This window comes from Pituophis catenifer, unplaced genomic scaffold (assembly GCF_029215685.1).
Source record: "Pituophis catenifer annectens isolate HBS135680 unplaced genomic scaffold, rPitCat1.0.hap2 SCAF_16, whole genome shotgun sequence".
Lineage (NCBI taxonomy): Eukaryota > Metazoa > Chordata > Lepidosauria > Squamata > Colubridae > Pituophis > Pituophis catenifer.
Window position 1 is genome coordinate 20,147,257 of NW_027256896.1, and position 25,430 is coordinate 20,172,686.

Below are 25,430 nucleotides of genomic sequence, written 5' to 3' on the forward strand. Positions count from 1 at the left end.
CTTTTTTCAGTGACGCCGTTACTTTGAATGTCACTAAATGAGCGGATGTAAATCGAGAACTACCTGTAATTAATCATTAGGTGCTTAAGGATGCATTTTCCTGCATGTACAATGTCCCGAGACAAAGCAGGGTTGCATATATTTATATATAAATGAAGAAATACCCTCTAGATGTCAGGTAGATACCGAAGGAGGGGGGAAAGTGCCTCTAACGCTCGGTAAGGTGCAGGGCTGGCCTGGCCCTTTGGGAAGGGGCGGGGGGGAGAGGGGTCGCTTTTGGAAAGTTATTAAAGCAGGGGTCTTCAACCAGGAGTTGAAGCCCACAAGTCTTAAAGTTGCCAAGTATAAAGACCCCTGTATTAAAGAAAAGAGCAGTTTCCTCGCCCCTCCTTGTCCAAAGAAACTTCCTTTCCAAGGAGGGACCCTGACCCGCAGGAGCCCCGTTCACACAACACCCCTCCCCCACTTCGCCGGAAAAGCTGCTCCCCCCACCCACCAGTGACGCCCCCAAAGTCCCCCTCACAGATACCAGGTCACCCAAACCGGCTCCCCACATATTATTATTATTATTATTAGTTCAATTTATATGCCGCCCTCCTCCGAAGACTCAGGGCAGCTTACAATGCACTTATAGCAATAGCCTTCATTCTTTTGTATATACCTGTTTATTAGGGCTTTTGCCCGCCCCCTAAGCAGTGTTTCTACAAAGTCAGCTTATTGCCCCCACAATCCGGGTCCTCAATTTATCTACCTCGGAAGGATGGGAAGGCTGAGTCAACCTTGAGCCTGGTGAGATTTGAACTCGCACTAATTGCAGGCAGCTAAGTGCTACTTAATAGCACTTAGTCCGCTGCACCACCAAGGCTCTATATCTATACACACCCGCAAACGACACAAGCCCCCCCCCCGCACAGGGTCGCAACTGCCCCTCCCCCCCCGCCTGCTTCTGACACGCGAGAGCCGTATTCCCACCACCCTTCCTCCAGCAGGTCGGACACGCCAAGCCCGGTTAGGCTCGGGGCTCCGCTTTCCCCGCGGGGGCTGACCAGGTGGCTGGGAGGGGGGGGCTCCGTCCACCCCCCAGGTCTCCACTAGGTGCCCAGATGCCCCGCAGGGGATTGACATCAAAAAGGAGGCTCATCTTTTGCTTCCCCCCCCCCCCCTGGAAGCCGCTTCCAAAATAGGTTTAATTCGATTCCATGGGGGGGGGGGAGAAAAAGTGATGCGGAAATAAGACTAGCAAATTCGACTTCGCCTCCGCCACGTGCGGGACAAGAAAACCCCGCCCCCTCCGCTCCGCCCACCCTTAGGCCCCGCCCTCGCGTGTCTGCGCAAGCGCGCGCGTCCAAAGAGGAGGCGGCGCCGCCCAGGCCGCTTTGCTTCCCCTCAGCGGAGAGTGTTCGCTTTCCTTCCTTCCCTCACACTCTTTTCCCTCCCCTCCACCCCGCCCCGTTTCCTCTTCGGCTTTCCCTCCCCCGTTCCCGCCGTCGCCTCACCTGGAGCGCTCGGGCCCTCAGCCGGCGACCAGCCGTTGCCCGGCGGGGCTTCTGAGGCGACGGAGGCGGGAAAGCCCCGCCAACGGGCGAGTCAGCGGGGTGGGGGTGGGGCAATGAGGGGGGAACTGCGCGCGCCGCCTCCTCCTCCTCCTTTTCCCCCCTCCCTTTCGGGCAGCAGCCTCGCCTCCCGCCGCCTCCTTGGCGCGCGTGCGGCGAATGAGCGGAGGAACCACAACAGGAGGGAAAAAAAAAAAAAGTGAGGGGGAGAAAAGAACCAATCACACACGCGCGCGCGAAACCCCTCCTCCTCCACCCCCTCGGTTTTTTTTCCCTTTTTTCCCGCCCAGACTTTTGATTTTGAACGCTCCCAACCAATCGGAGCTCTCCGTCTGGTTTCGGGGTGGGAGCTTCCTCACGTCCGAGGTGGAGAGAGAGAGAGAGAGAGGAGGCCACGCCTCCATCGCGAGTCGTTCTCTTTTAGCCACGCCCCTGGCCACGCCCACAGCATTTCATTCTTAGGGGGGGAAAGAGAAAGCGTGGGAATGCGTGGTCGAAAGGCATGAATGAACTCGGGAGGGTCTCCCTGGTTTAAAAAATTAAAAAAAAGGGAGGGGGATTCTTTCTCTTGCTTGGATGCCCATGTTGCCTGGAGCCCTAAATTCCACCCTCCCCAGGGAGTTTTGCCCAGCCTATCTGAAGATCCTTGCAGATTTTAATTGATGGCAAGTGTCTAATTGCAGTTATTATTTTTAAAATAATTATATATGTATATATTTAGTGGTCTGTATAACAATCCGAGGATATGACAATGTACAAGCAATAATATAGCAGTGCAAATAAAGTCAGAAAAAAAACAGGTAGAATAATGAATAGATAAGTACTAAAAATATACCCTTAAAAGAACAGTTAATAAAGATCAGTTTCTGGAACTTTTAAGAAGTCTGCACTCCCCCAATTTACAGAATTCCAGTTTCGGAGGTTGAAAAACACAGAGATAGACACTAACTCAATCCTTTTAACATATTAAATCTAGTCCAATAGACCTTCTGTTGCTCCATCTTCTCAGTTTTGGTGCAATGTGTTATTTTGGTATTGCACTTACCAATACCAAATGTATGTGCATCTTCTATGTGCATCACAGATTTTTAAAAAAATAAAAAAAGACACCCCCCCTCATACCTTGTAAGAAAACAGTCTCCAGAAGGGGAAAGACACATAAAGAAATGACAATTGTGCCAGTTTCCAATTCAAACCATAACAAGCAGTCCGGTATTTCTTGTTGCAACATAGAAGTGATGTGACTATTACTTCAATGTATCATTTCCTCATTCAATTTTCATTTCAATGTATTTATGTGTGTGTGTGTGTGTGTATGCATGTAAAGATTCCCCTCGCACATACGTGCTAGTCGTTCCCGACTGCAGGGGGCGGTGCTTATCTCCGTTTCAAAGCCAAAGAGCCAGCGCTGTCCGAAGACGTCTCTGTGGTCATGTGGCCGGCATGACTCAATGCCAAAGGCGCACCGAACGCTCTTACCTTCCCACCAAAGGTGGTCCCTATTTTTCTACTTGCATTTTTTACCTGCTTTCGAACTGCTGGGTTGGCAGAAGCTGGGACAAGTCATGGGAGCTCACCCCCTTATGCGGCACTAGGGATTCGAACCGCTGAACTGCCGACCTTTCCATCGACAAGGTCAGCATCTTAGCCAATGAGCCACCGTGTATATGTATGTACATATGTGTGTGTGTGTGCGTGTGTGTGTATGTGTCTGGGGATTGTCATATGTGTTGGGCTTGGTCTCTGGGTGTTACGTGAATTTCATTGTATGAGTATTCTGTGTATATACGTACAATGACAAACTTTATATATATATATATATATATATATATATATATATATATATATATATATATATATATATATATATGGGTCTTTGGTTATTCGGGTCTTCTCCCACGTAAAATTGGAAGTGTCTTGGCGATGTTTCGACGAAGTCTCATTCGTCATCTTCAGGCTGGTGGAAGCACGAAGCTGAGAACACCAGCCTGAAGATGACGAATGAGATTTCGTCGAAACGTCGCCAAGACACTTCCAATTTTACGTGGGAGAAGACCCGAATAACCAAAGACCTACATACAAACACCCGCGAAAACCTGAGAAAACAAATACATATACATATACATATACATATACATATACATATACATATACTTACATACATACATACATTATATATATATATATATATATATATATATAAAACTTTAAGCTCTACCTATGCCTGAACTGTTGCAGTATTAAAATGTAGGGAAAGTGATAAATACACCAAAACAAAAACCGGTGGCCAAAGATTTTGAACCTCAAGCTTCCCTTATATTTCTGACCTTCTAAAATACAGACCCCGAAATCCCCAGGGGCCAGTTGCGAATGTCCTTTATATATACCTTTTTCATGTGAGATCTCTCGGCTCCTTTCCTACATGTGAAATGAAGGGGACCCTCTGCCAATCTTGAGGAAAAAAAAAACCCCTCAAGATTAATCGGCCCGTGTTGGGTAAGGCCAGGTACGGAAGGGAAGGGAAGGGGTTGGAGTAGAATGTTGTTTAAAAACAAGAACAAGAACCCCAGAGTTTAAGAATGATGGCCATGCTCTGTTGGGAGGGCAAGAAGAATTCCTTTTAAGCGGGCGCTTATTGTAGAAGGTTTACTGTTGTCTTTTGCAAGTAATGCTCGCTGGGCGGCTCTCTTCCCCTTCCCCTTCCCGGCTGTTGCTCTATCAAGAGGAGAGACACACACACACACAGAGGTATGATTTGTTTTGCTTCTTTTTTTTTTTAGTTCTGGCCTGGCCTTCCTCTTGACCTCACCCAGGTAACTTAGTAAGCCCTGAAGGGGGGACTTGTCCAGTGTCAGAAACCCTTAAAAAGGTTTGTTTGTGGCTTGAATAAACTTTCCTTTCTGCACCCGCTCTCTCCCAGGGTTCTCTCCTCTTCCTTGATTTCTTAACCATTGTGACCCTAAGGGCTTCTTAGACGCTCCAAGGATTGTGCGTTGTGGTTGTGTCCACCCACGGCGCAGCCTGATCCAGTGACTGCATATCGCAGGGAGAGTTGGGATTTCTATGATCCCTCCTCACGAGCAACATGGCTAGCAGGAGTCAAGTAGAAAGCGGGGCTGGCCAGAGAGCAGAAAACAGCTGACCATGATCTCAGATATAAGGCCCTTGGTGACTCTGCTTCAAAGCCTCCAGGCTCCTGAATTAAAATGTTTTCATGTTCTAATCTTGGGGTTTGGAGCCAAACTAGTAGGCAGTTGAGGCATTGAAGCCATGATGGGATCTTCTCCGTCGCTTCAATCAGTTGAGTTCACTCAGTTGGAGCCCCTTTCAGATCAACTTCAGAGGGTGCCGTTATCGCCCTACCTTGCAGGAATGTGATCTGGAGATCCCTGCAGTGTAAATAACTTTGCTCGTTCTCACTCCCTGTCATTGAGTCTGTCATCTGCACCTCCATAACTGTCTGGATTGGCTCTGCAACCCAACAAGACAGACACAGACTTCGGAGGATGATTAGAACTGCAGAGAAAACAATGGCTACCAGCCTGCCTTCCATGGAGGACCTGCATACTGCACGAGTCAAAAAGAGGGCTGTGGAAATATTTACAGACCCCTCGCATCCTGGACATAAACTGTTTCAACTCCTACCCTCAAAACAAGGCTGCACACCAGAACAACTAGACACAAGGACAGTTTTTTTCCCCGAACGCCATCACTCTGCTAAACAAATAATTCCCTCAACACTGTCAAACTATTTACTAAATCTGCACTACTATTAATCTCATTCTTCCTATCACCCATCTCCTCCCACTTATAACTGCACGGCCGAAACTTTGTTGCTTGTATCCTTATGATTTATATTGATATTGATATTGTTTCCTAGTATGATTTGATTGCTTATTTGTACCCTTTGACTATCATTAAGTGTTGTACTTTATGATTCTTGACGAATGTATCTTTTCTTTTATGTACACTGAGAGCGTATGCACCAAGACTAATTCCTTGTGTGTCCAATCACACTTGGCCAATAAAATTCTATTCTATTCTATTCTATTCTATTCTATTCTATTCTATTCTATTCTATTCTATTCCCGAGAACCACGGATAAAGTCACATTTCTTTTATTTTCCTTCCGCAGCGGCCACCATGAAGTCCTATCAGAAGCTGAGCACGGATGTCTCTCGGATCAGCGAGGCGGAGGAGGAAGGTGCCGATGGAAAACCATTGTGCCATCAGAAGTTGTCGGCTTGGTGGCTAGGTGGGGGCCTCTTGACGGTAGCCGCCCTCCTGAGCGGGGTGACCGTTTGGGTTCTCGGCCAGATTTGGTGGGATCAGCACGGGATTTCCTACTGGTCCAAATGCACCTCCGTGCCAGAGAACCGTCGTTTTGACTGTTACCCAGAGAAAAATGTGGTTGTGACGCGAGAACTTTGTGAGAGCCGGGGGTGCTGTTTTGCGGACGGCGAGACGCCCCTCGATAGAATCAACGGGGTTCCCTGGTGCTTTTATCCCCCTGATTTCCCCAGCTACACCTTGGGGAGCACGAATGAGACCGACCTGGGGCTGGTGGGTTTTCTAACCAGAGAAACAAAGACTTATTATCCGAAAGATCTTGAGAAGCTGCAGCTCAGGGTGGAGTTTGAAACAGATTCTCGGTTGCACGTCAAGGTGAGGCATCTGTTAAATGTTCTTGCTGCCCCTTCAGATTGTTGTGGCCCGCTGGCAGCAGAGTTGGACAGTGAGGAGGTTGGGGAGGAACTTGGGCCAGTCCTGGGGGCTGGAGAAAGCTCCGACGAGGGCTCTGCGTTGGAGGCAGAGAGGGAGCTAGACAGCAGTGAGGCAGAGGAACAGCTGGAGCCTGTTCCCAGTGTGCGCATGCACAGAGCTGCCAGAACACAAGAACAACTCAGAAAGCAGGGTCAACTTGGGAGTAAAGCCACACCTTGGAGGTGATTGGCCCCTCCCATAGAAAACAAAAGAGGAGCGAACGGGGAGGGGGCTTTAGTGGGGAAGATCTGTCCGTGAATCCCAGAGACTCTGTGCCAAGTTTGGCCTTGCCCTGTGTTTGGAAACTACTGACATGGCAGCTTTCCAAGCGAGATAAGGTCTGTGTTGATAAGTATTCCTCTGAAAGACTGTTTGCCAGGCCTTGCTGACTGTGAATGAAAGGAATTCACAGTCGTGCAAATAAAAACGGGGTTTGCCAAGACCAAGACTCTGCTTCGTGCTTTTTAGGGAAGCCTAGGCCAGAACAGCGATGTAGTCTTTGTTTCCATGCGATGCGTGTTTGTGCTTCTCTTGCTCTGTGCAGATCACCGATGCCACCGATCCCCGGTACGAGGTGCCTCTTGACGTTCCCCAAGCTACCAAGAGGGCAGAGAACCCTCTCTATTCCGTTGAGTTCTGCAAGGAGCCTTTTGGCCTGATCGTGAAGCGAAGACTCTCAGGGACAGTTCTGTAAGCATTTTTGTCTCCTCTAGGTTGGTGGTTTTCTCCTGCTGCCTCGCCAGAAAAATGATGTTGCCTGATTGCCCCCCCCGCCCCCCCGTCCGATCAGTAAGAGCCAAGAGGTTGCGCAACAGCTCCGTACTCTGAAATCAGCATTTTTTTTTTTAAAAAAAAAGAGGAATCCAGATATCATGATTGCCACATGGCTGCGTTTCCTGCATTGCCCTCCAGTCGTTTCGATTTATTTATTTATTTATTTATTTATTTATTTATTTATTTATTTATTTATTTATTTATTTATTTATTTATTGGTTCGATTTATATGCCGCCCCTTTTCCAGAGACTCAGGGTGGCTTACAATGCGTTAAGCAATAGCCTTCATACTTTTGTATATACCTGCTTAGTAGGGCTTTCGGGGCCCCCCCAAGCGGTGTTCTATTTTATACAAAGTCAGCTTATTGCCCCCACAAACCGGGTCCTCATTTTACCTACCTCGGAAGGATGGAAGGCTGAGTCAACCTTGAGCCTGGTGAGATTTGAACTCGCAGTAATTGCAGGCAGCTGGTGTTACTTAACAGTGCTTTAGTCTGCTGCGCCACCAAGGCTCTTTCAATGCCCTCATGAAGGACAGCTAGTCAGGGACCATAGATGATCTGAATGCCTCCTGCTCAACATTTAAAGGTTTTTTTTAAGAAAAGGCAGGAAGCTTTCCCTGGGGGTCCCCTCTGCTTCATCTCACATTAGTGGTCTTTAGGATATGTCACCGTAGGATATGTAGCATCCGTTCGTTGTTTCTCAGCCTGGACCAAGATGCTTGGCAGAATTTCGGGGCTTCATACTAATTTCCTCAAATTGAGGAAATTCTTTTCAGTTCACAAGCCTTCACGTTTACTGATGTATTTTCCTGGGCTCATCAGCCACTTCGGTCATGAACGATTAGGGATCCAGTTGCTAGCTGAATGATCCGTTGCTGCTGTTGATTTCCAATATTTCTTTGCTGTCACCCTAAAATGCTCTTCTTAAGTCACAAAAATTTATAAAACAAGAAAAGAAAATATGTTATCTTTCCCAAGAGACGAGGTGGCGCAGTGGTTAGAGTGCAGTATTGCAGGCTACTTCAGCTGACTGCTAGCTGCAGTTTGGCAGTTCAAATATCTCTGGCTCAAGGCTGACTCAGCTTTCCGTCCTTCCGAGGTCGGTAAAATGAGGACCCAGATTGTTGGGGACCAAAGGCTGACTCTGTAAATCGCTTAGAGAGGGCTGGAAAGCAGTGTGAAGCGGTATATAAGTCTAAGTCTATTAATCGGGATGTTTCCTCTCGTAGGTTGAACACAACAGTGGCTCCCTTGTTTTTCGCGGATCAGTTTCTCCAGATTTCCACCGTTCTGCCTTCTACGTTTCTTTACGGGTTGGGGGAACATCAGAGCAACTTCCTACATAACCTGGAGTGGAACACGCTGCCTCTCTGGGCCCGAGACGTCCCTCCTATGGTAGGTTTTTATGTTGGGTTTACGAGTCAGTTTTGAGTTGAACTGATTTATTTTCAGTGGGGTTACATTTTTTTTTCTTGGTCCCCTCCAGTGGTGGGATTCAAATAATTTAACAACCGGTTCTCTGCCCTAATGACTGGCTGGGTGGGCGTGGCCATGGTGGGTGTAGCCAGGAGGTGTGACAGGCGGCACTTGGCTTTCTGCAACCACCTGGGAACAAAAATGGGCCGTGGGGCGGGGGGGGGGACACGTGCCATCCCCCTGCGCCCCATTTTGGGCCTACGAGGCCTCTTTGCACTTACCTGGGAGCCAAAATGGCATGTGTGGGGACTCCTGGAAGGGGCGAGGAGGGGAGGGGCCAGCCAGCAATTTAACTATCGGTTCGCTCAAATCGGCCCGAACCGGCTGAATCCCACCTCTGCTCCTTCTCTGGATATCCATGTGCCAGAATGGACACTCTGGGTGGTAACGACTTATGATGTCTTGTAACAGTGATTGTATACTTGTTCGGTTCAAACTATCATGTCTCTGTACATAATGAAACGGCAGTAAGAAACTGGGCTTCCTCCACGTTTGGTCAGTAGCCTTCCTGGAGGCCTCTGGTCCACAGCTGTGAAACCCAAGGGGCTGGGCTGGATGCAAGAGAGTTCCCCTCTGTTCTTCTGTGTCTCTGTCTCAGTTTCAAATCACCCCGATGATTGGCTGTGGAAAGAAAAAAACCCGATACAGGTTTTTTTCCTCTCTATTATTGTTTTCAGGAGTCCTACAATCTCTACGGCGTCCACCCGTTCTATCTTCTCATGGAGAAAGGCGGAGCTTCCCACGGGGTTTTCCTCCTGAACAGCAACTTGATGGGTGTGTGTGTGTTTCCTTTATTCCCTTCTGGAGGTGTTTAATACGGAACCCAAATATCTTGGGTGAACAAACGTAGCTACTGTGAGAGCCTATTTTGGGCCATTCCTTTATTTTCATGTACAGTTCAAGTCCCACAGGCTGAACGTTGACTCAGCTTTCCGTCTTTCCGAGGTGGGTAAAATGAGGACCCAGATTGTTGGAGCAATTTGCTGACTCTGTAAACCGCTTAGAGAGGGCTGTAAAAGGACTATGAAGCGGTATATAAGTCTAAGTGCTATTGCTAAGTAGGGAAGGAAGGAAGGAGGGAGGGAGGGCCATGGTGGCGCAGTGGTTAGAATGCAGCACTGCAGGCAAATTCTGCCCACTGCCAGAAGTTTGATCCTGACCATCTCAGCCTTCCCTCCTTCCAAGGTCGGTAAAATGAGGACCCAGATTGTTGGGGGACAATATGCTGACTCTACAGACTGCTCAGAGAGGTCTGTAAAAAACCCTGTGAAGCGGTATATAAGTCTTAAGGGCTACGGCTATTGCTATTTACTCCGTTCATGAGCATCCGTAGGACCGCTGCTTTCTAATGTCTAGTCTGAGAAGCCAAGTCAAAGTCAACTTCATCTCCTTGGGAAAAGAAAACTTACAGTTGTTCCTCGATTTACGACCCCAATCGAGGCCAGATTATCCATTCCCAAGCAAGTTAGTTGTTAAATGAGCCATGCCCGATTTTGCACCATTGTGCAGGTGCTACAACATGCAAGGATTAGTTGTGAGTCACCCTTTTCAGCACCATTGTAAATTCAGACATTCCCTAATTGGGTGATTGTAAGTCAAAGGCTCCCATTCCTCTTCCTTTTTAATTACTTGAACGGATGTACAATTCTGCCAGAGGACGCTTTGAGACGGTACTTCAGGATCGAGACGTAACGAGGGGAAAATGCGGTCATGAAGGCGTTTTCTGGAGCCAAGACATCTGTTTCCTGGCTCAGGATGGCCTCTTTAGCAACTGCTGAGCGTTTAACCGCACCTTTGTCAGCTGCAGGCCTCTCTCTCACAGCTGCCTCTTCTGAACTTCTGTCCTTGGCCCTTTGCATGCAGAGCCCGGCTAATGAAAGATGGATCCGATGACCTGAATTACCTGAGATTGCAGGCAAAACTGGCTTCCTTTCTATTTAGGTCGAAGTGGGCAAACTTTTTTGACTTTTGTCTGTTCCCGAGGGCAAGGAAGAAGGAGAGCAGTAGAGTTTTGTCTTGACCTCCTCTAGGATGCTTCTGAAGGCCAGGGCTTCTGTGAAGACAGGCTGTTGGGGACTGAGGTTTTTTTCTCTGCATCAGTTTTGTTTTGTCCAGAACTGCTAGGTAAAGGTAAAGGTTCCCCTCGCACATAGGTGCTAGTCGTTCCCGACTCTAGGGGGCAGTGCTCATCTCTGTTTCAAAGCCGAAGAGCCAGCACTGTCCGAAGACGTCTCCGTGGTCATGTGGCCGGCATGACTCAACGCCAAAGGCGCACAGAACGCTGTTCCCTTCCCACCAAAGGTGGTCCCTATTTTTTTCTACTTGCATTTTTTACGGGCTTTCGAACTGCTAGGTTGGCAGAAGCTGGGACAAGTCACAGGAGCTCACCCCGTTATGCGGCACGAGGGATTCGAACCGCTGAACTGCCGACCATTCGAACGACAAGCTCGGCGTCTTAGCCACTGAGCCACCCCATCCTGTCCCAGAACTGCTAGACAAAAATAAATGAGCATCAAACACAACTCATGTGGAAAAGTATGAACAACTGTAGCCCCCAACCCTCCCTATGCCCTTTCTTTCTTCAGAAATCCTCCCAAATCACAGCTTGCTAGCGAATTTATGCTGAAGTTAAGCCAAAAGTCATTCATAAGGGAATGGAGCAGAAAGGCACAGGAGTTGATTGAAACTTACCGTTCAGTTATTGATTCTATTCTTGCATCTTCAAGAGAAATCAAAGACACAGTAGATAGAGTTGAAGGCTGTTTGCCTGGCTAATTTTTTTTTTCTTGGTATGTATGAAAATGGAAAAGGTTTTGAAAGTCGTAAGGGTGCACTTCAGTGGTGAAATCTAAAATTTATTACTACCGGTTCTGTGGGCGTGGCTTGGTGGCGGTGGTGGGATAATGTGACTGGGTGGGCGTGGCCAATTTTTTTTTACTTTTAAAACCATTTTTTCTACAACCTCTTCCGGGGAAGAGGTTGTAAAAAAATGCTTTCAAAAGTCTCTGACGATCCCAGCTGAGTTGCCTGATCTGCAGAGGCTTTTTTTCTTTTAAATGCCTTTGCCGATCAGGCAACTCAGCTTGGATCGTTAGAGGCATTTAAAAGAAAAAAAAGGTTTTTTTTTCTTTTAAAAGCCTTTGACGATCCCAGCTGAGCCGCGCGATCATCAGAGGCTTTTTTTTTTTTACTTTTAAAAGCATTTTTTGCCCGAAGAGGTTGTAGAAAAAAAAAGGCTCTGATGATTGTGCAGCTCGGCTGGGCATGGTGGGGGTCGGGGGGGCCCGCAGGGATTTTTACTACCGATACTCCGAACCACCTGCCTCCATCGCTTCATAAAAACGTGGACAACTTTTGCATGTGGGAATGGTGGTCCCCCAAGCAGAAGTGCTGGGATAGCAAGTCCTTTTGAGAACGCGTAGAGTTGTAGAAAAAAAATATATTGATGCTTTTGAAGTGAGTAAGCATTTCCCTCTTCATGGTGCCACAGCCCAGCCTGTCTAACTCAAAGGCTTGATTTGATATTCCCTTCTTTTCTTCTTTCTTTTTTTTCCCGTGGACCAGAGGTGGCCCTTCAGCCTGCTCCTGCCCTAACATGGAGGACCACCGGGGGAATTTTAGATTTTTACATCTTTTTAGGACCGGATCCCAACTTGGTGGTCCAGCAATACCAGCAAGTGATCGGTGAGTATCTCAAGAATCAGAAGCACCGTGGGAAAAGCTTTTTCATCTCTTCAGAACTGGCTGGAAACTTCCGACAGGAGCCAAGAAAGTTTGGCTGATTGGGGGGGGCGGGGGGCAGAGGGAGTGGTGCAAGCATCAGTGGTGGGTTTCAAATTTTTTTACTACTAGTTCTGTGGGTGTGGCTTGGTGGGCGTGCCAGGGGAAGGATACTGTAAAATCTCCATTCCCACCTCTCTCCAGGGGAAGGATACTGTAAAATCTCCATTCCCTCCCCAATTCAGGGGAAGGATATTGTAAAATCTCCATTCCCACCCCACTCCAGGGGAAGGATACTGCAAAATCCCCATTCCCTCCCGATCAGCTGGGACTTGTGAGGCAGAGAATAGATGGGGGTGGGGCCAGTCAGAATTTTTACTACCGGTTCTCCAAACTACTCAAAATTTCCGCTACCGGTTCTCCAGAACTGGTCAAAACCTGCTGAAACCCACCTCTGAAGCATACAGTATGTAGGTTGCCTAGTTGGGGAAGGCTGTGGCCCAGAGACTTACCCACGGGCACCTGGTGCCCATAAGGAGAAGTTTATTTACTCATGCTTGGAGCCTAAGCCTGCCTTCCAGTTTTGACTTCATTTGTGTTTTGGGTTCTTATCTGAGAAACCTTCCAAAGCAAAATGCAATTCAGAGATCATCGTTCAGGAACATCTGCGCTGTTTTTGTTGGCTTTTCTTTTTTCTCTGCCAAGAGAACCTTCATAAATGACATTTCTTCTTTTGTCACTTTTAAAATAACGACAGAGAAACGGGGGGGGGAAGCCCCACCACGATAAAAAATACATGCCGCGTCAAAGAAAAAAACACACAGAAAGAAAACGACATTAATTTATGACAAAAGAGATAGTCACGTAGGCCCAGCAGAATCCGGTCCGACTAGAGAGGCTGATGTGTCGAATTTCCACCACTTCCGTTTCAGGGTTTCCGGCCATGCCCCCCTTTTGGGGACTGGGGTTCCATCTCTGCCGTTGGGGGTACGGGACCAGCAACAAGACGTGGGAGACAGTCAAGGCGATGCGGAATTTTCAGATCCCTCAGGTAAGAAACAACAGGAGCCTACCAAAAAAGGAAGAGAAGAGAAATCCAGCCTGCCCTCTCCTTGCTCTGCCCTACTACTACTTGGGGTGACGGCAATTGTAGCCCCACAAAATTGTCTCCTCTGTCTTGCAATGAAGCCTCAAATCTACCGTGTAACAAACGAGGCCCACGGAATGGTTCTTCGCGTCCTTCAGAGGAGCCATCTCCTGTTCTGACCCAGCTCCCCAAACACGACAAACCCTCTGATGTGAACTCAAAAGATTCCTTTAATTAGGAATGCCGGCAGCCCCGGCAAAAAGTTTATCTCGCAGGCTAACAAGTCCGTCCGGCAGGGAGATGAATAGTTGTCTGCCACACCTATTCATCTCTGCCCCCTGCCTTTGATCCCCAGAGCTAGGGTGGAGCCTTGCTAGCAGCGGTGGCTCTTTCATCCCAAGGACCGGCCCATAGATTTCCGCTGCTCTCCTCTCCTCTGCCTTCTGTGCATCCGTGCATCAGGCACTGGACCCAGCTGTTCCTTCTCAGAGCTCTCAGGTTGCCTTGATGCTGACTCTGACTCCCACCCCTCCGCCTCCTCTGATTTGGCTGCTGGAGAGACTGGCAGCTGACAAACCACAACATCTCCAAACTGGTTTGTTCTGTACCAGATTTGGATTCCTCCACCAGCTTGGAGAGGCTTCCCTTGAATCCTCTCTTGTGTTCCGCTTGCAGGATGTTCAGTGGAATGACATCGATTATATGAACGGCTCTCGAGACTTCGCTGTGGACTCTGAGAAATTTGCCAGCCTCCCCCAAATGGTGGAAGATCTTCATAAGCACGGACAATACTACGTGCCCATTCTGGTAGGAACCTTTCTTCTGCGAATGCTTCGGTGGAGGTTGTGTGAGCGTGTGTTTGTATGCAAGATGGATTTCTCTTTCCAGCCAACATGTCTCTATGCTGTGTATAAATACAAACACGTGGAGAAACAATCTTTTTAGGTCAGGGGTGGGCAAATATGGCCCCTTTATGACCTGTGGACTTCAACTCCCAGAATTCTTGGGAATTCTTGGCTGTCTCAGGAATTCTGGGAGTTGAAGTCCACAGGTTGTAAAAGGGACACATTCGCCCACCCCTGTTTTAGGTGGTTAGAACAAGCAGTGGCAATTCTAGCAAACTGCAGTTGAAATAGCTTAGAATAACAGAGTTGGAAGGGACCTTGGAGGTCTTCTAGTCCAACCCCCTGCTTAGGCAGGAAACCCTACATCACTTCAGACAAATGGTTATCCAACATCTTCTTTCTTTTCTTTTCTTTTTTTTTTTGAAATTTTTTTTTATTTAAAACAAAACAAAACATAAAACCACCATCATTCAATACAATCACAGAAAGTGTGTCAATCGGTTAAGATTCTTTTGTGCATAATCCCCTATCCAAAATTACAAATTATTTAGTTTCTCTTATTTGACAGTTTTTATATATCCCTTGATATTTTAATTCTCATTTAGCAATTATTTAACAAAGAAAGGCTTAACTCTCATAAGAAAACACTTCATATATTTTATCATTACCTTAATTTCATATTTCATATTTCATATTTCATACTTCATGCTTTGTTATCTAGCCATTGGTAAAACAAATCCCATATCAAATAATATTGCTTGTCTTCCTGTTCTCTAATTTCAAATGTCAATTTACTCATTATTATTGATGTTATGAATATTATTATTGTTATTATTATTATTACTATTTCTCAAAAATCAACTGTACTCAAAGAACACACTGTTTATATAGACATCGAATTTTTATATTTAATATTTAAAAAATAATAATAAAAGAAAGAAAGGATTCTTTGGAGCCGGTCCTGGAAAGCTGGCCTTCAAAATGTTTGTTCTCCAGATGTGTAGACTTTAACGTGCAGATTTTGCCAGCTGCTGTGGCCATTTCTGAGAATTCTAGCCCCACATCTGGAAGTTGCCCAGCTGGGGAAAACTTGTATAAAACAGCTGGTTCTCATGTTATTTTCTCTCAGGATCCCGGAATCAGTAGCGTTCAGCCTCTGGGCTCTTACTGGCCTTACGACGAAGGGCTGAAGCGTGGCGTGTTCATCAACAACACCGAAGGGAAACCTCTGATTGGAATGGTGAGTGTCTGCTTTCCTCCTTCAGTTGGCATGGATGCTCTGCTCGAAGGGAATTGTTGTGGCCCACTGGAAGCCAGCAGAGCTGGCAGCAGAGTCGGACAGTGAGGAGGTTGGGGAGGAACATGGGCCAGTCCTGAGGGCTGGGGAAAGCTTGGATGAGGGCTCTGCATTGGAGACAGAGAGGGGGCCAAGGCCATCTGATAGTTATGTGCAGCCTCTGGAGTCTGACAGCAGTGCGGCAAAAGAGCAGCATGAACCTGTCCCCAGTATGCACATGTGCAGAACTGCCAGAAGACAGGAACAATTAAGGAAACAGGGTCGACTTGGGAGTAAGGCTTGGAGATGATTGGCTCCTCCCATAAGACATAAAAGAGAAGCGAACGGGACGTGAGCTTTTGCAGGAAGCAATTAGTTCATCTGGTGGGTAAAAACTTTGGGAAAGTCCTGTTTGACTCTGTGCTAAGTTTGGCCTTGCCCTGCGTGTAGCAATTAGTTCTCTGGCAGCATTCCAAGGGAGATAAGGTGGGTGTTTGTGAACACTCCCCTGCATGACTGTTTGGTAAGCCTTTTGGACTGGAAAGGACAATAATTCACAGCCGTCTGAATTAAAGAGGTTTGCTGGGATTGTGCTGTATACTTTCTTAGGAAGCCTGGGTCAGAACAGGAATTTCTTTAAAGCCCATCACCCACCTTGTCAGTCAAGGAGCAGGATTATAGCCGAATAAGAAGCATCTTTAGGGCAGAAGTCCCAGTGGTTCAGCTCTTGAGGTTTCCCAAACAGAGAACAGGACAAGATTGCTAGAATTCCTTTAGCCTGGGATGCAGACTTGTGTTTTCCTGAAATATGAATGAATGGGTGCTATTTTAATCTTTTCCCTGGCCCAGGGGTCTGCAACCTTAAACACTCAAAGAGCCATTTGGGCCCGTTTCCCACAGAAAAGAAAACACCGGGAGCCACAAAACCCTTCTCGTGCCTGACTATTTCTTGAGCGGCCACAAAACTAGAAGATGTAGTTGAATTAAACGTTCTGTTTTCTTCTGAAACTTTTCTTTTCTTGGATTTATCCATGGTTGGCCTACCGGGGGTTGAAAAGCTCAATAAATCGCGTGCTGGCAGGTGTCGCACATTGGCGGTTGTGATGCATATTTTGAGTGACAGGGAGCCGCAGCAGAGGGGTGAAAGAGCCACATGCGGCTCCAGAGCCACAGGTTGCTGACTCCTGCCCTAGCCCTAAAACAAAATAATAACTAAGCTTTGGATGCAAGTTTTTCTATCATAAACTCTATATGGGCCATTGTCACTGGCCTAGCTATTTTCAAATGAATCTAGTATTATTATTTTTTTAAATTTCATTTTTTCACCAGGTCTGGCCCGGCTTCACTGCTTATCCTGACTTTTCCAACCCAACCACTCACGAATGGTGGCTAGAAAATCTGAAACATCTCCATGCTCAAGTTCCTTTCGACGGCCTTTGGCTCGTAGGTCTCCTTCTTAACTCCTCTTGGTTTCTGGGTGGCAAGACGTGGGTGACTCTGAACTAGACGTTAGTAAAAATAGAAAATAGATATAATGCCAACGGCTCCCAAGTGCCAAGCCAGGAACCCCATTTGGAAGAGAAATCGGGCTTGTGTCTGTGCCTGTGTGTGTCTAGCACCACATTTTCTGATTAATACACTTTATTAAAAGAGATCAGTCTTCTTGAGCTGGTGAACATCTATTTTATTAACAGCATCGGCTTTTGTGACTTACAGCTTACTTCAGCTGATGCCATTGTGTATTCACAGCTCCGTGTAACTCACAAAAACTGTTGTATTGTAAAAAAAAAATTGTTAGTAAAGGTGTTGCCAAACTCCTGGGTGGGTTTTTTTTTGGGGGGGGGGGTAACATGGCTCTCTATCTACAATTTGGGAGTGAGACATTGAATTGAATTTTAATTCCACCCAAGTTTGACCTTGAAGTCAGTTTTCTGGATAATTGTTAAGCTTAGAATATCCCTGATATTTTTTTCAAGAGGCAACTGGACTTTGTTTTTGTTTGAAGACTTTTCGCTTCTCCTCTTAAGAAGCTTCTTCAGTTCTGGCTGGATAGTGGAGAATGGAAGGATTTAGACTCCTTGCAGACAGCTGGTCATTCGCATCCTTGTAGAGGCTCTTTGAAGCCCTTGGAGGTTTATCTGTGTCCCCAGGGTCACCTGAGTGGTGCAAATAGTTCCTGTAGTCTGCCATTTTTTCCCCTCTGGAAATCCATTCCTACTCCTACACCATCCAGAGGGTGTCCATCCCAAATTGTATAGCAAAAAGTCTAGAGATTCTCAGACATCCATCAAGCTTCTTGGCTGAGAAGTGAAATGTTTTCAAAGAAAAAACAAGTAAGTCCAGTTGCCTCCTGAAAAAAACACCTTTGGGACAACCATGACCTGGAGGACTGAGAATCTCTACAGAATATCCCTGACAGATTACTCCTGGTTGTAGAAGGCCAGTGTAGATTGAGTTCAGCAGCCAGACTTTGAAGGGGTCTACTTAACTTCATCCAGATTTCTATGCTTTAGGACATGAATGAACCATCCAACTTTATTGATGGCTCAACAGAAGGGTGCTCCAAAGGAGATCTAGACAACCCACCTTACATGCCTGGTAAGAAACACCATCACTTAAAATCTGCAACAGCAAAACTGGCACCAACCCTTTCATGAACCTCCAGGTCTGCTGAAGCTAGCAAGGAACTCATTGGAGATGACATTACGTACCACACACCAACTAGGGCTTCAGAAGTTGAGGGAGCTCCTTCGGGAAGGTTCCAGAACTGCTTCCAGAAGATGGGAGTCACCAGCCCAAGTGCTATTTTGAAGCTCCAAAATCTTGCCCTTCTTGTAAAGCTGGGGTGGGAATCTGGGTTTTTGAAGTTTGCAAAAACCCACGTTCCAGTTGTTGAAGGATGCTGGGAGCTGTAGCTCAACAACATCTAGGAAGGTCATGGTTCCTGATCTTGGTTCTAGAACCTCCTTTTCAGTTCTTACTCCTTTTCCATAGAGCATTGCTTGCCCCCACAAAGAGAAGTCCGTGATAGATCTGTATATCTGCGCAAGGATGAACTCCTGCCTTAGCATCCCACTGGCTGGGTTTGGAAGTGCAACACCTGAGCAGACACGACTCGCTGAGAAGACATCCATGCACAGTCTTTCTTCTCCTCACCTCCCTTTCTCTGCCTCCATTAGGGATCCTGGGAGGTTCTCTTTCGGCAAGGACTATTTGCGCTTCGGGCAAGCAGAGTCTCTCCGTGCATTACAATCTCCACAACCTCTATGGGCTGATGGAAGCCAAGGCCACCTCAAGGTAGGTCAAGTTCCCCTGCCTTTCTTCTTCTTCTTCTCCTTCTCCTTCTCCTTCTCCTTCTCCTTCTCCTTCTCCTTCTCCTTCTCCTTCTCCTTCTCCTTCTCCTTCTCCTTCTCCTTCTCCTTCTCCTTCTCTTTCTTCTTCTTCTTCTTCTTCTTCTTCTTCTCCTTCTCCTTCTCCTTCTCCTTCTCCTTCTCCTTCTTTTTCTTCTTCCTCCTCCTTCTCCTTCTTTTTCTTCCTCCTCCTCCTCCTCCTCCTCTTCTTCTTCTCCTCCCTCTCCTCCCTCTCCTTCTTCCTCCCCCTCCTCCCCTTCTCCCCCTTCCCCCTCCTTCCTTTGCCATGTTGAGGATTCATCAGCCTTGCAAATAAGCCCATTATTCTTTTTTTTTTTAATTGAAAAAGTTTTCAAATACAAATTTTCCCCCTTTTCCCCCCCCTCCCCCTCCCTAACCCCCCCTTACCCCCCCCTCCCCCCTGTGACTTCTTCATAACAAAAAACCTAATTCATAACAGATTACTTATTCCCTCCTCTAAATACTGACCTTTACTTACTAGAAATATTAACATCCCTTTTTAACCATACATTTCAAAAAAGAAAAAAAAAAGAAAAAGAAAAAAAAGAAAAAGAGAAAGAAAAAAGATTCTACTATGACATTATATGATGACTTCTAATTTAACATATTTTTATAACCCCCAATTTAACAATAATCTGCCCTTTTTTCCCTCTTCCAAACTTTTATCTATATATTATTTTACAACATTTCAAAACCACCTTCCGCTTTAAAAATATATAGTAAATCCTGCTTTAACATTTAGTCTTTTGTGTATATTAATATAACATTTTAAAGCGGCCTTCCCCATAAATCCTAATTTAACATTTATTCAACTCTGTCCATTTCCTCCACTCCCCTAAATATATCACTTAAACATCCCTTTTCTTAAACTAATCAGTCTGTAAACTAGCTTATTCACCCACAATAAGCCCATTATTCTTGACTAGGTTTCTTTTTTTATTTTCCTTGCAGGGCTCTGGTTGAAATCCGAGGGAAGAGACCCTTCATTATTTCACGTTCCACTTTCCCAAGCCAGGGCAAGTATTCCGGACACTGGCTGGGAGACAACCAGAGCAAATGGAAGGATATGTTTTGGTCCATTCCAGGTACCCCTCAACTGCTTCCGGATGTAATTTTGAATATCTGCTGCTCCTGTCATACACCGACTGTTAAGCCCCTCATTATCTGTATGGATAAAGTCCAGCTTCGTATGGACTTTTATAAAGTCCATACGAAGCTGTCCCACAGGCATGGCTGGAAGTGGGTGCCGAAATTTGTAAATGGGAAACTTACAAGTAATTTGCCAGTAGAGCAATAACCTACCAGAGCTACTGGCATTCTGAATATTTCCAAACCTAGTTCAAGGCCCTTTATCTTGTATTTTGAACAATAAATACCATATTTTTTAGAGTATAAGACACACAAGACTATAAGACGCACCTTAGTTTTTGGGGAGGAAAATAAGAAAAAAGCTGATTGGCAGGTGGATCAGCCTCCCGGAATATCCCCAATCAGCTCTTCCCAGAGGTGAATTTTAGCAACAGGTTCCATGGTTGTGAGCTCTGTGCCTTGATATATATATATATATATATTTGCTTTTTTTCCTGCCTCTGAAAGCCTCCGAAACAGCTTCAGAAAAAAAGCCTCTGAACCTCTGTTTGGAGGCTTTTTTCCTGAAGCTTCGTTTCTGATGCTTTTTTCAGCCTCTGAAACTTCCGTTTGAGAACCTGGGCAGGGCTATATTCGGAGTATAAGACGCACCCAGATTTTCACCCTCTTTTTTGGGGGGAAAAAGTGTGTCTTATACTCCGAAAAATACGGTACACGGCTTGCCAAAATACCTGGGACATCCTTCCATAGTTAGGAGATCTCATCCTGGTCACTCCAGTGACCTCTGTGGCCAGAGGTTGACCTCATTTGGCCTCTCTGTCTAAATCCCCAGGCCTGCTGAGTTTCAGTCTCTTCGGAGTCCCGTTGGTTGGGGCCGACATCTGCGGCTTTTTCAGCTCCACCTCGGAAGAGCTCTGCGTTCGCTGGATGCAGCTGGGAGCCTTCTATCCCTTTTCACGCAATCACAACACTCAGTCTGAGAAGGTGAGGGAGGGGAGGCATGGGGTGGGGTCGGGGGGATCATTTCCCTGCTTCTCACGTTCCTTTCCCCAAATCTCTACTTTCACCTCCCGACTAGCGTTAAAACAGAAGGCTTGGCTTTTCCATCTGTTGTTTCTGTAAATCAAAGGGCAGAATTGGAGCCGGACTTCACGCAAAGGAAGTTTTCCTTTCCGCGTGAAAAGCGCGAAGGACTAATTTATCTTTGGAAGAACCCACCGTTACAGCCATCACTCACGCTCTCCCTTCCCCTCTCAACAGGCTCAGGATCCCACAGCCTTTAGCCCAGCAGCCCGGACAGCCATGAAGGCAGCTCTAGAACTCCGTTACACCCTGTTGCCCCTGCTGTATTCTCTCTTCCATCGGGCTCATCTTCAAGGGGACACGGTCGCCCGCCCCCTGTTTTTTGAGTAAGTCAAAAAGGGGAGGGAGGGAGGGAGGAAACAGGAGATCAAAACATGACCCAGACATCAAGATGTCCATGTGAGAGCCAAGGGCACTTCAGCAGGTGTTTACAAAAGCCAGAGAGACTTTCCCACAACAATATCCGGAGAATGTATTGGCCAATCTGACCTGAGCTAATTGGGTGTGTGTGTGTGTAAGAATGTGAGCTTTAACTATGGGGCTTAGGGCGGGAAAGATCTAGATCCGGTTTTGCCTTCGATCGTGCTGATGTGATGTACTCAATAAAGTTTTGCATAAAGAGATTGGATCGCCTCGATGGCGCTTGCATCAAGGTTGGGATTTGTCCGTTGGAACCTTGGCGCTAGGCTTACGAAGTGAAAGATCTTTTCAATGGATGGTTGTGGGTCTTCTTAACAGGACACAGGCAGGTATGGCAATGATTTCCTCTTGTGGTAGGTTCCCAAAGGATGAGGCCACCTACGCAGTAGAGAAGCAGTTTCTTTGGGGCCGAGTCCTGCTGGTGACGCCCGTTCTGGAACCTGGCGCAGATTCAGTGATCGGTTACTTCCCCAAAGGCGTTTGGTACGATTACTACACGGTAAGGACCCGGCCAGGGATGGGCTTCAGATCCTTTAGCAACGGGTTCGCTGTCCCGTTGCTGGGTGGGCGTGGCTATGGTGGGTGTGGCCTACTTGGCCACCTGCACCACAGCAGAGGGGGACATTTTTCAGCCTCCGAAGGCTCCGAAGGCTTTTTTCGAGCCTCTGGGAGGCCAAAAACTGGTTCGCCCGGGGTCTGGAGGCCTCTTTCCAGATTTCTGGAGCCTCTGGTAGGCCCATTTTTTTGCCCTCCCAGACCCTCCGCGCGGCCCCTGCACTTACCTGGAATGATGAATGGGCCGCGTGGAGACTCCTGGGAGGGGTGGGGCGGGATGGGCGTGGCCAGCCAGGAGTGGCATTTGGGGGTTTGCCAAACCCCGGCGATCCTTGGGTAGAGGATCGCCCGAACCCTGACAAACCCCCGGGAGCCCATCCCTGGACCCAGCCCCTGAGTTCCTGTCATGGTCCTCCCACCTCTCTGGAGTCCAGGAGAACCCCATTTCTGAGACTCCGAGGGGGAGCGTCATCCTCCAAAAGCTTCATGCCCATCTGAGGCCTTCCCCTCATCCTCTTCAGGGGTCTTCGGTGAACAGCAGCGGGGAGAGCTTGAAAATGGCGGCCCCTCTGGATCACATCAACGTCCATCTGCGAGAGGGCACCATCCTGCCGACTCAGGTGAGACCAGAAGATGCTCTTACTCGCTCTTTGCCGCCCCCCCCCCACTGATTTTGGATAAACTTCTGCGGGTTCTCTAGGCAAGCTTGTACACAAGCAACCTGACCCTCTCTCCCTCCGTAGGATCAGAGGTGGGATTCAGCTGGTTCCGACCAGTTCAGGTGAGCCGGATGCTAATTTTAATCTGGGTCACTGAACCGGTAGTTGCAAGGACTGTTTTAGCCCTCCCAGAGGCTCGAGGAAAGCCTCCGGAGCCTGGGGAGGGTGAAAATGCCCCCCCCCCTATGGTGCAGGAGGCCGAGTAGCTCATGTCCACCATGTCCACAGCCACCCAGCAACTGGCCAGAGAACCGGTTGCTAAAATGTTTGAATCCCACCCCTGCATAGGATCCCAAAGCTTGGGTTTAAAAGAGACTCTTAAGATCTGATTTCTGTCCCATTTCTGGTTTTAATGCCATTTGTTATGTCAACAACAATCACTTTTCAGCCCAGAGATATTTCCCACTACAGCTCAGAACACTGTTTCTCAACCTTGGCCGCATTAAGATGGTGGACTTCATTTCCCAGAATTCCCCAGCCCCAACCATCAGAATTCGAGCTGGAAGGGACCTTGGAGGTCAACTAGTCCAGCCCGCTGCTCAAGCAGGAGATCTTATACTATTTCAGACGAGTGACCGTCCAGTTTCTTCTTAAAAAACCTCCAGTGATGAAGCACCCACAATTTCTGGAGGCAACTTCTATTCCACTGGCTAATTGTCCTCACTGTTAGGAAGGTTCCCCTCAATTCCAATTTGTTTCTTTTCTTGATTTAAAGGAGCACCTTCCTAACAGTGAGGACAAATAACTCAGGAAGTTGAAGTACAGACCTGGAAAATAAAAGGGAAAGCTACTTCCAAGGGAAGAATAGCTTTTTCTTCATCAGTCTTGAGTTTGCAAAACTTTTGTTCATCACATCACAGTCTCTACCAGGAAAATGCAGCTTCTGGGCTACAAGCAGAAGGCAAAGACAGGGTTGCATAGACGAAAACCTTTTACTCAGATTGTCCCAAGTGACATCCTCTCCTCTCCTTCCCTCCCTCTGCTGATGTGTCTCAGAAACCCGGAGGCACCACTTGGCTAACACGCCGAAACCCTCTGACCCTGGTTGCAGCCTTATCCCAGACCTCCAATGCCTGGGGAGACCTGTTCTGGGACGATGGTGACAGCCTGGACACCTTTGAAAAAGGCGACTATTCCTACCTGGTGTTCAATGTCACACAGGTAAGAAGCTCCCACCTGGGAGCCGTGAGGAGGAAGGAGCTTCTTCTGCTCGGTTCTCTTTCAAGTAGGACTTCTATTTATTTATTTATATTTATTTATTTATTTGTTTGTTTACTTTAATTTATATGCCGCCCTTCTCCGGAGACCAGGGCGGCTTACAATGCGCTAAGCAATAGCCTTCATACTTTTGTATATTTTATACAAAGTCAACTTATTGCCCCCACAATCTGGGTCCTCATTTTACTTACCTTTGAAAGGATGGAAGGCTGAGTCAACCTTGAGCCTGGTGAGATTTGAACTTGCAGTAATTGCAGACAGCTTGATGTTAATAACAGTGCTTTAGTCCACTGTGCTACCAAGGCTACCAATTGAGTTTGTCGAACAGGTATGAGATAACAGGTATAAGTATAAACATGAATATGAATAGAGGAAATGGATATGAATAAATGGGAAATGGGGACAGTAGGACAGGGAGGGTAGGAATGCTGGTGCGCTTATGCCTTCCCCTTACAGACCTCTTAGGAATGGGGTGAGATCAACAGGCCTCATTTTGAGGGTAGGAGTTGAAAGGGTTTATGTCCAGGATGTGAGGGGTCTGTAGATATTTTCACAGCCCTCTTTTTGACTCGTGCAGTATACAGGTCCTCCATGGAAGGCAGGTTGGTAGCCATTGTTTTCTCTGCAGTTCTAATTATTCTAATTATTAGCAGTGAGGGAAGGTCATTGTAGCAGCCGTTTATCATGTCTCTCTGTTTAGGAAACATGAACCCTCCTTCTTCTTCTTCTCCTTCTTCCAGAACACCTTCAGCTCCACCGTCCTGCATTCCAATACCGAAGCCACCTACATCACAGTGGATAAACTCAGTGTCTACGGAGTCCGGGAAGAGCCGAAAACGGTTACCGTCAGTGGCAAAAACTGGCCATTCACTTATTTAGCCAATCAGGTAATTAACCAATTGGTTATTCAGGCCGGGGGGTCTCCAAACTTGGCAACTTTAAGGACTTGTGACTTCAACTCCCAGAATCGTTCAGCCAGCAGGGAGAAAGGCTCCGTCTGTTTGGTTCTTGCTACATGAAAAGTAACCCAAGTTGGTTTACTAGTTGATAATCTTCATCATCATAAGTTTATTTGTCAAGCATATGTAAGATAACAGGTAAAAATATAAACATAATTTGAATACATGAAAAGAGTAAGAGTAAAAAGGAATATTAGGTCAGGGACGCTGGTGCGCTTATGCACGCCTCTTCCAGACCTCTTAGGAATGGGGTGAGGTCAACAGTAGACAGTTTAAGGTTAAAGTTTTGCGGGTTTGGGGAAGAAACCAGAGTCAGGTAGTGCATTCCAGGCATTGACCACTCTGTTGCTGAAGTCGTATTTTCTGCAGTCGAGTTTGGAGCGGTTTACCTTGAGTTTGTATCTATTATTTGTTCGTGTATTGTTGTGGTTGAAGCTGAAGTAGTCGTTGACAGGAAGGACATTGTGGCAGATAATTTTATGTACTATGCTTAGGTCAGACCGAAGTCAGCATAGTTCT

The 25,430-nt window shown here is 46.9% G+C and overlaps 1 protein-coding gene across 1 annotated transcript in view; it reads left to right on the plus strand.

Annotated features, from left to right (window-relative positions):
- Positions 1–25,430, plus strand: part of LOC139325148 (lysosomal alpha-glucosidase-like) — a 30,611-nt gene that overhangs the window by 2,899 nt on the left and 2,282 nt on the right. The window contains exons 2-19 of the mRNA XM_070954906.1: positions 5,689–6,218; positions 6,862–7,007; positions 8,323–8,488; positions 9,247–9,343; positions 12,134–12,253; positions 13,222–13,340; positions 14,052–14,183; positions 15,351–15,461; positions 16,827–16,940; positions 18,011–18,095; positions 18,677–18,794; positions 19,820–19,953; positions 20,790–20,941; positions 21,218–21,366; positions 21,818–21,959; positions 22,537–22,635; positions 23,731–23,895; positions 24,693–24,839. Of these exons, the coding sequence (XP_070811007.1) occupies positions 5,697–6,218; positions 6,862–7,007; positions 8,323–8,488; positions 9,247–9,343; positions 12,134–12,253; positions 13,222–13,340; positions 14,052–14,183; positions 15,351–15,461; positions 16,827–16,940; positions 18,011–18,095; positions 18,677–18,794; positions 19,820–19,953; positions 20,790–20,941; positions 21,218–21,366; positions 21,818–21,959; positions 22,537–22,635; positions 23,731–23,895; positions 24,693–24,839 (2,718 nt within the window). The 5' untranslated portion in view covers positions 5,689–5,696. The remainder of the gene's footprint in view (positions 1–5,688; positions 6,219–6,861; positions 7,008–8,322; positions 8,489–9,246; positions 9,344–12,133; positions 12,254–13,221; positions 13,341–14,051; positions 14,184–15,350; positions 15,462–16,826; positions 16,941–18,010; positions 18,096–18,676; positions 18,795–19,819; positions 19,954–20,789; positions 20,942–21,217; positions 21,367–21,817; positions 21,960–22,536; positions 22,636–23,730; positions 23,896–24,692; positions 24,840–25,430) is intronic.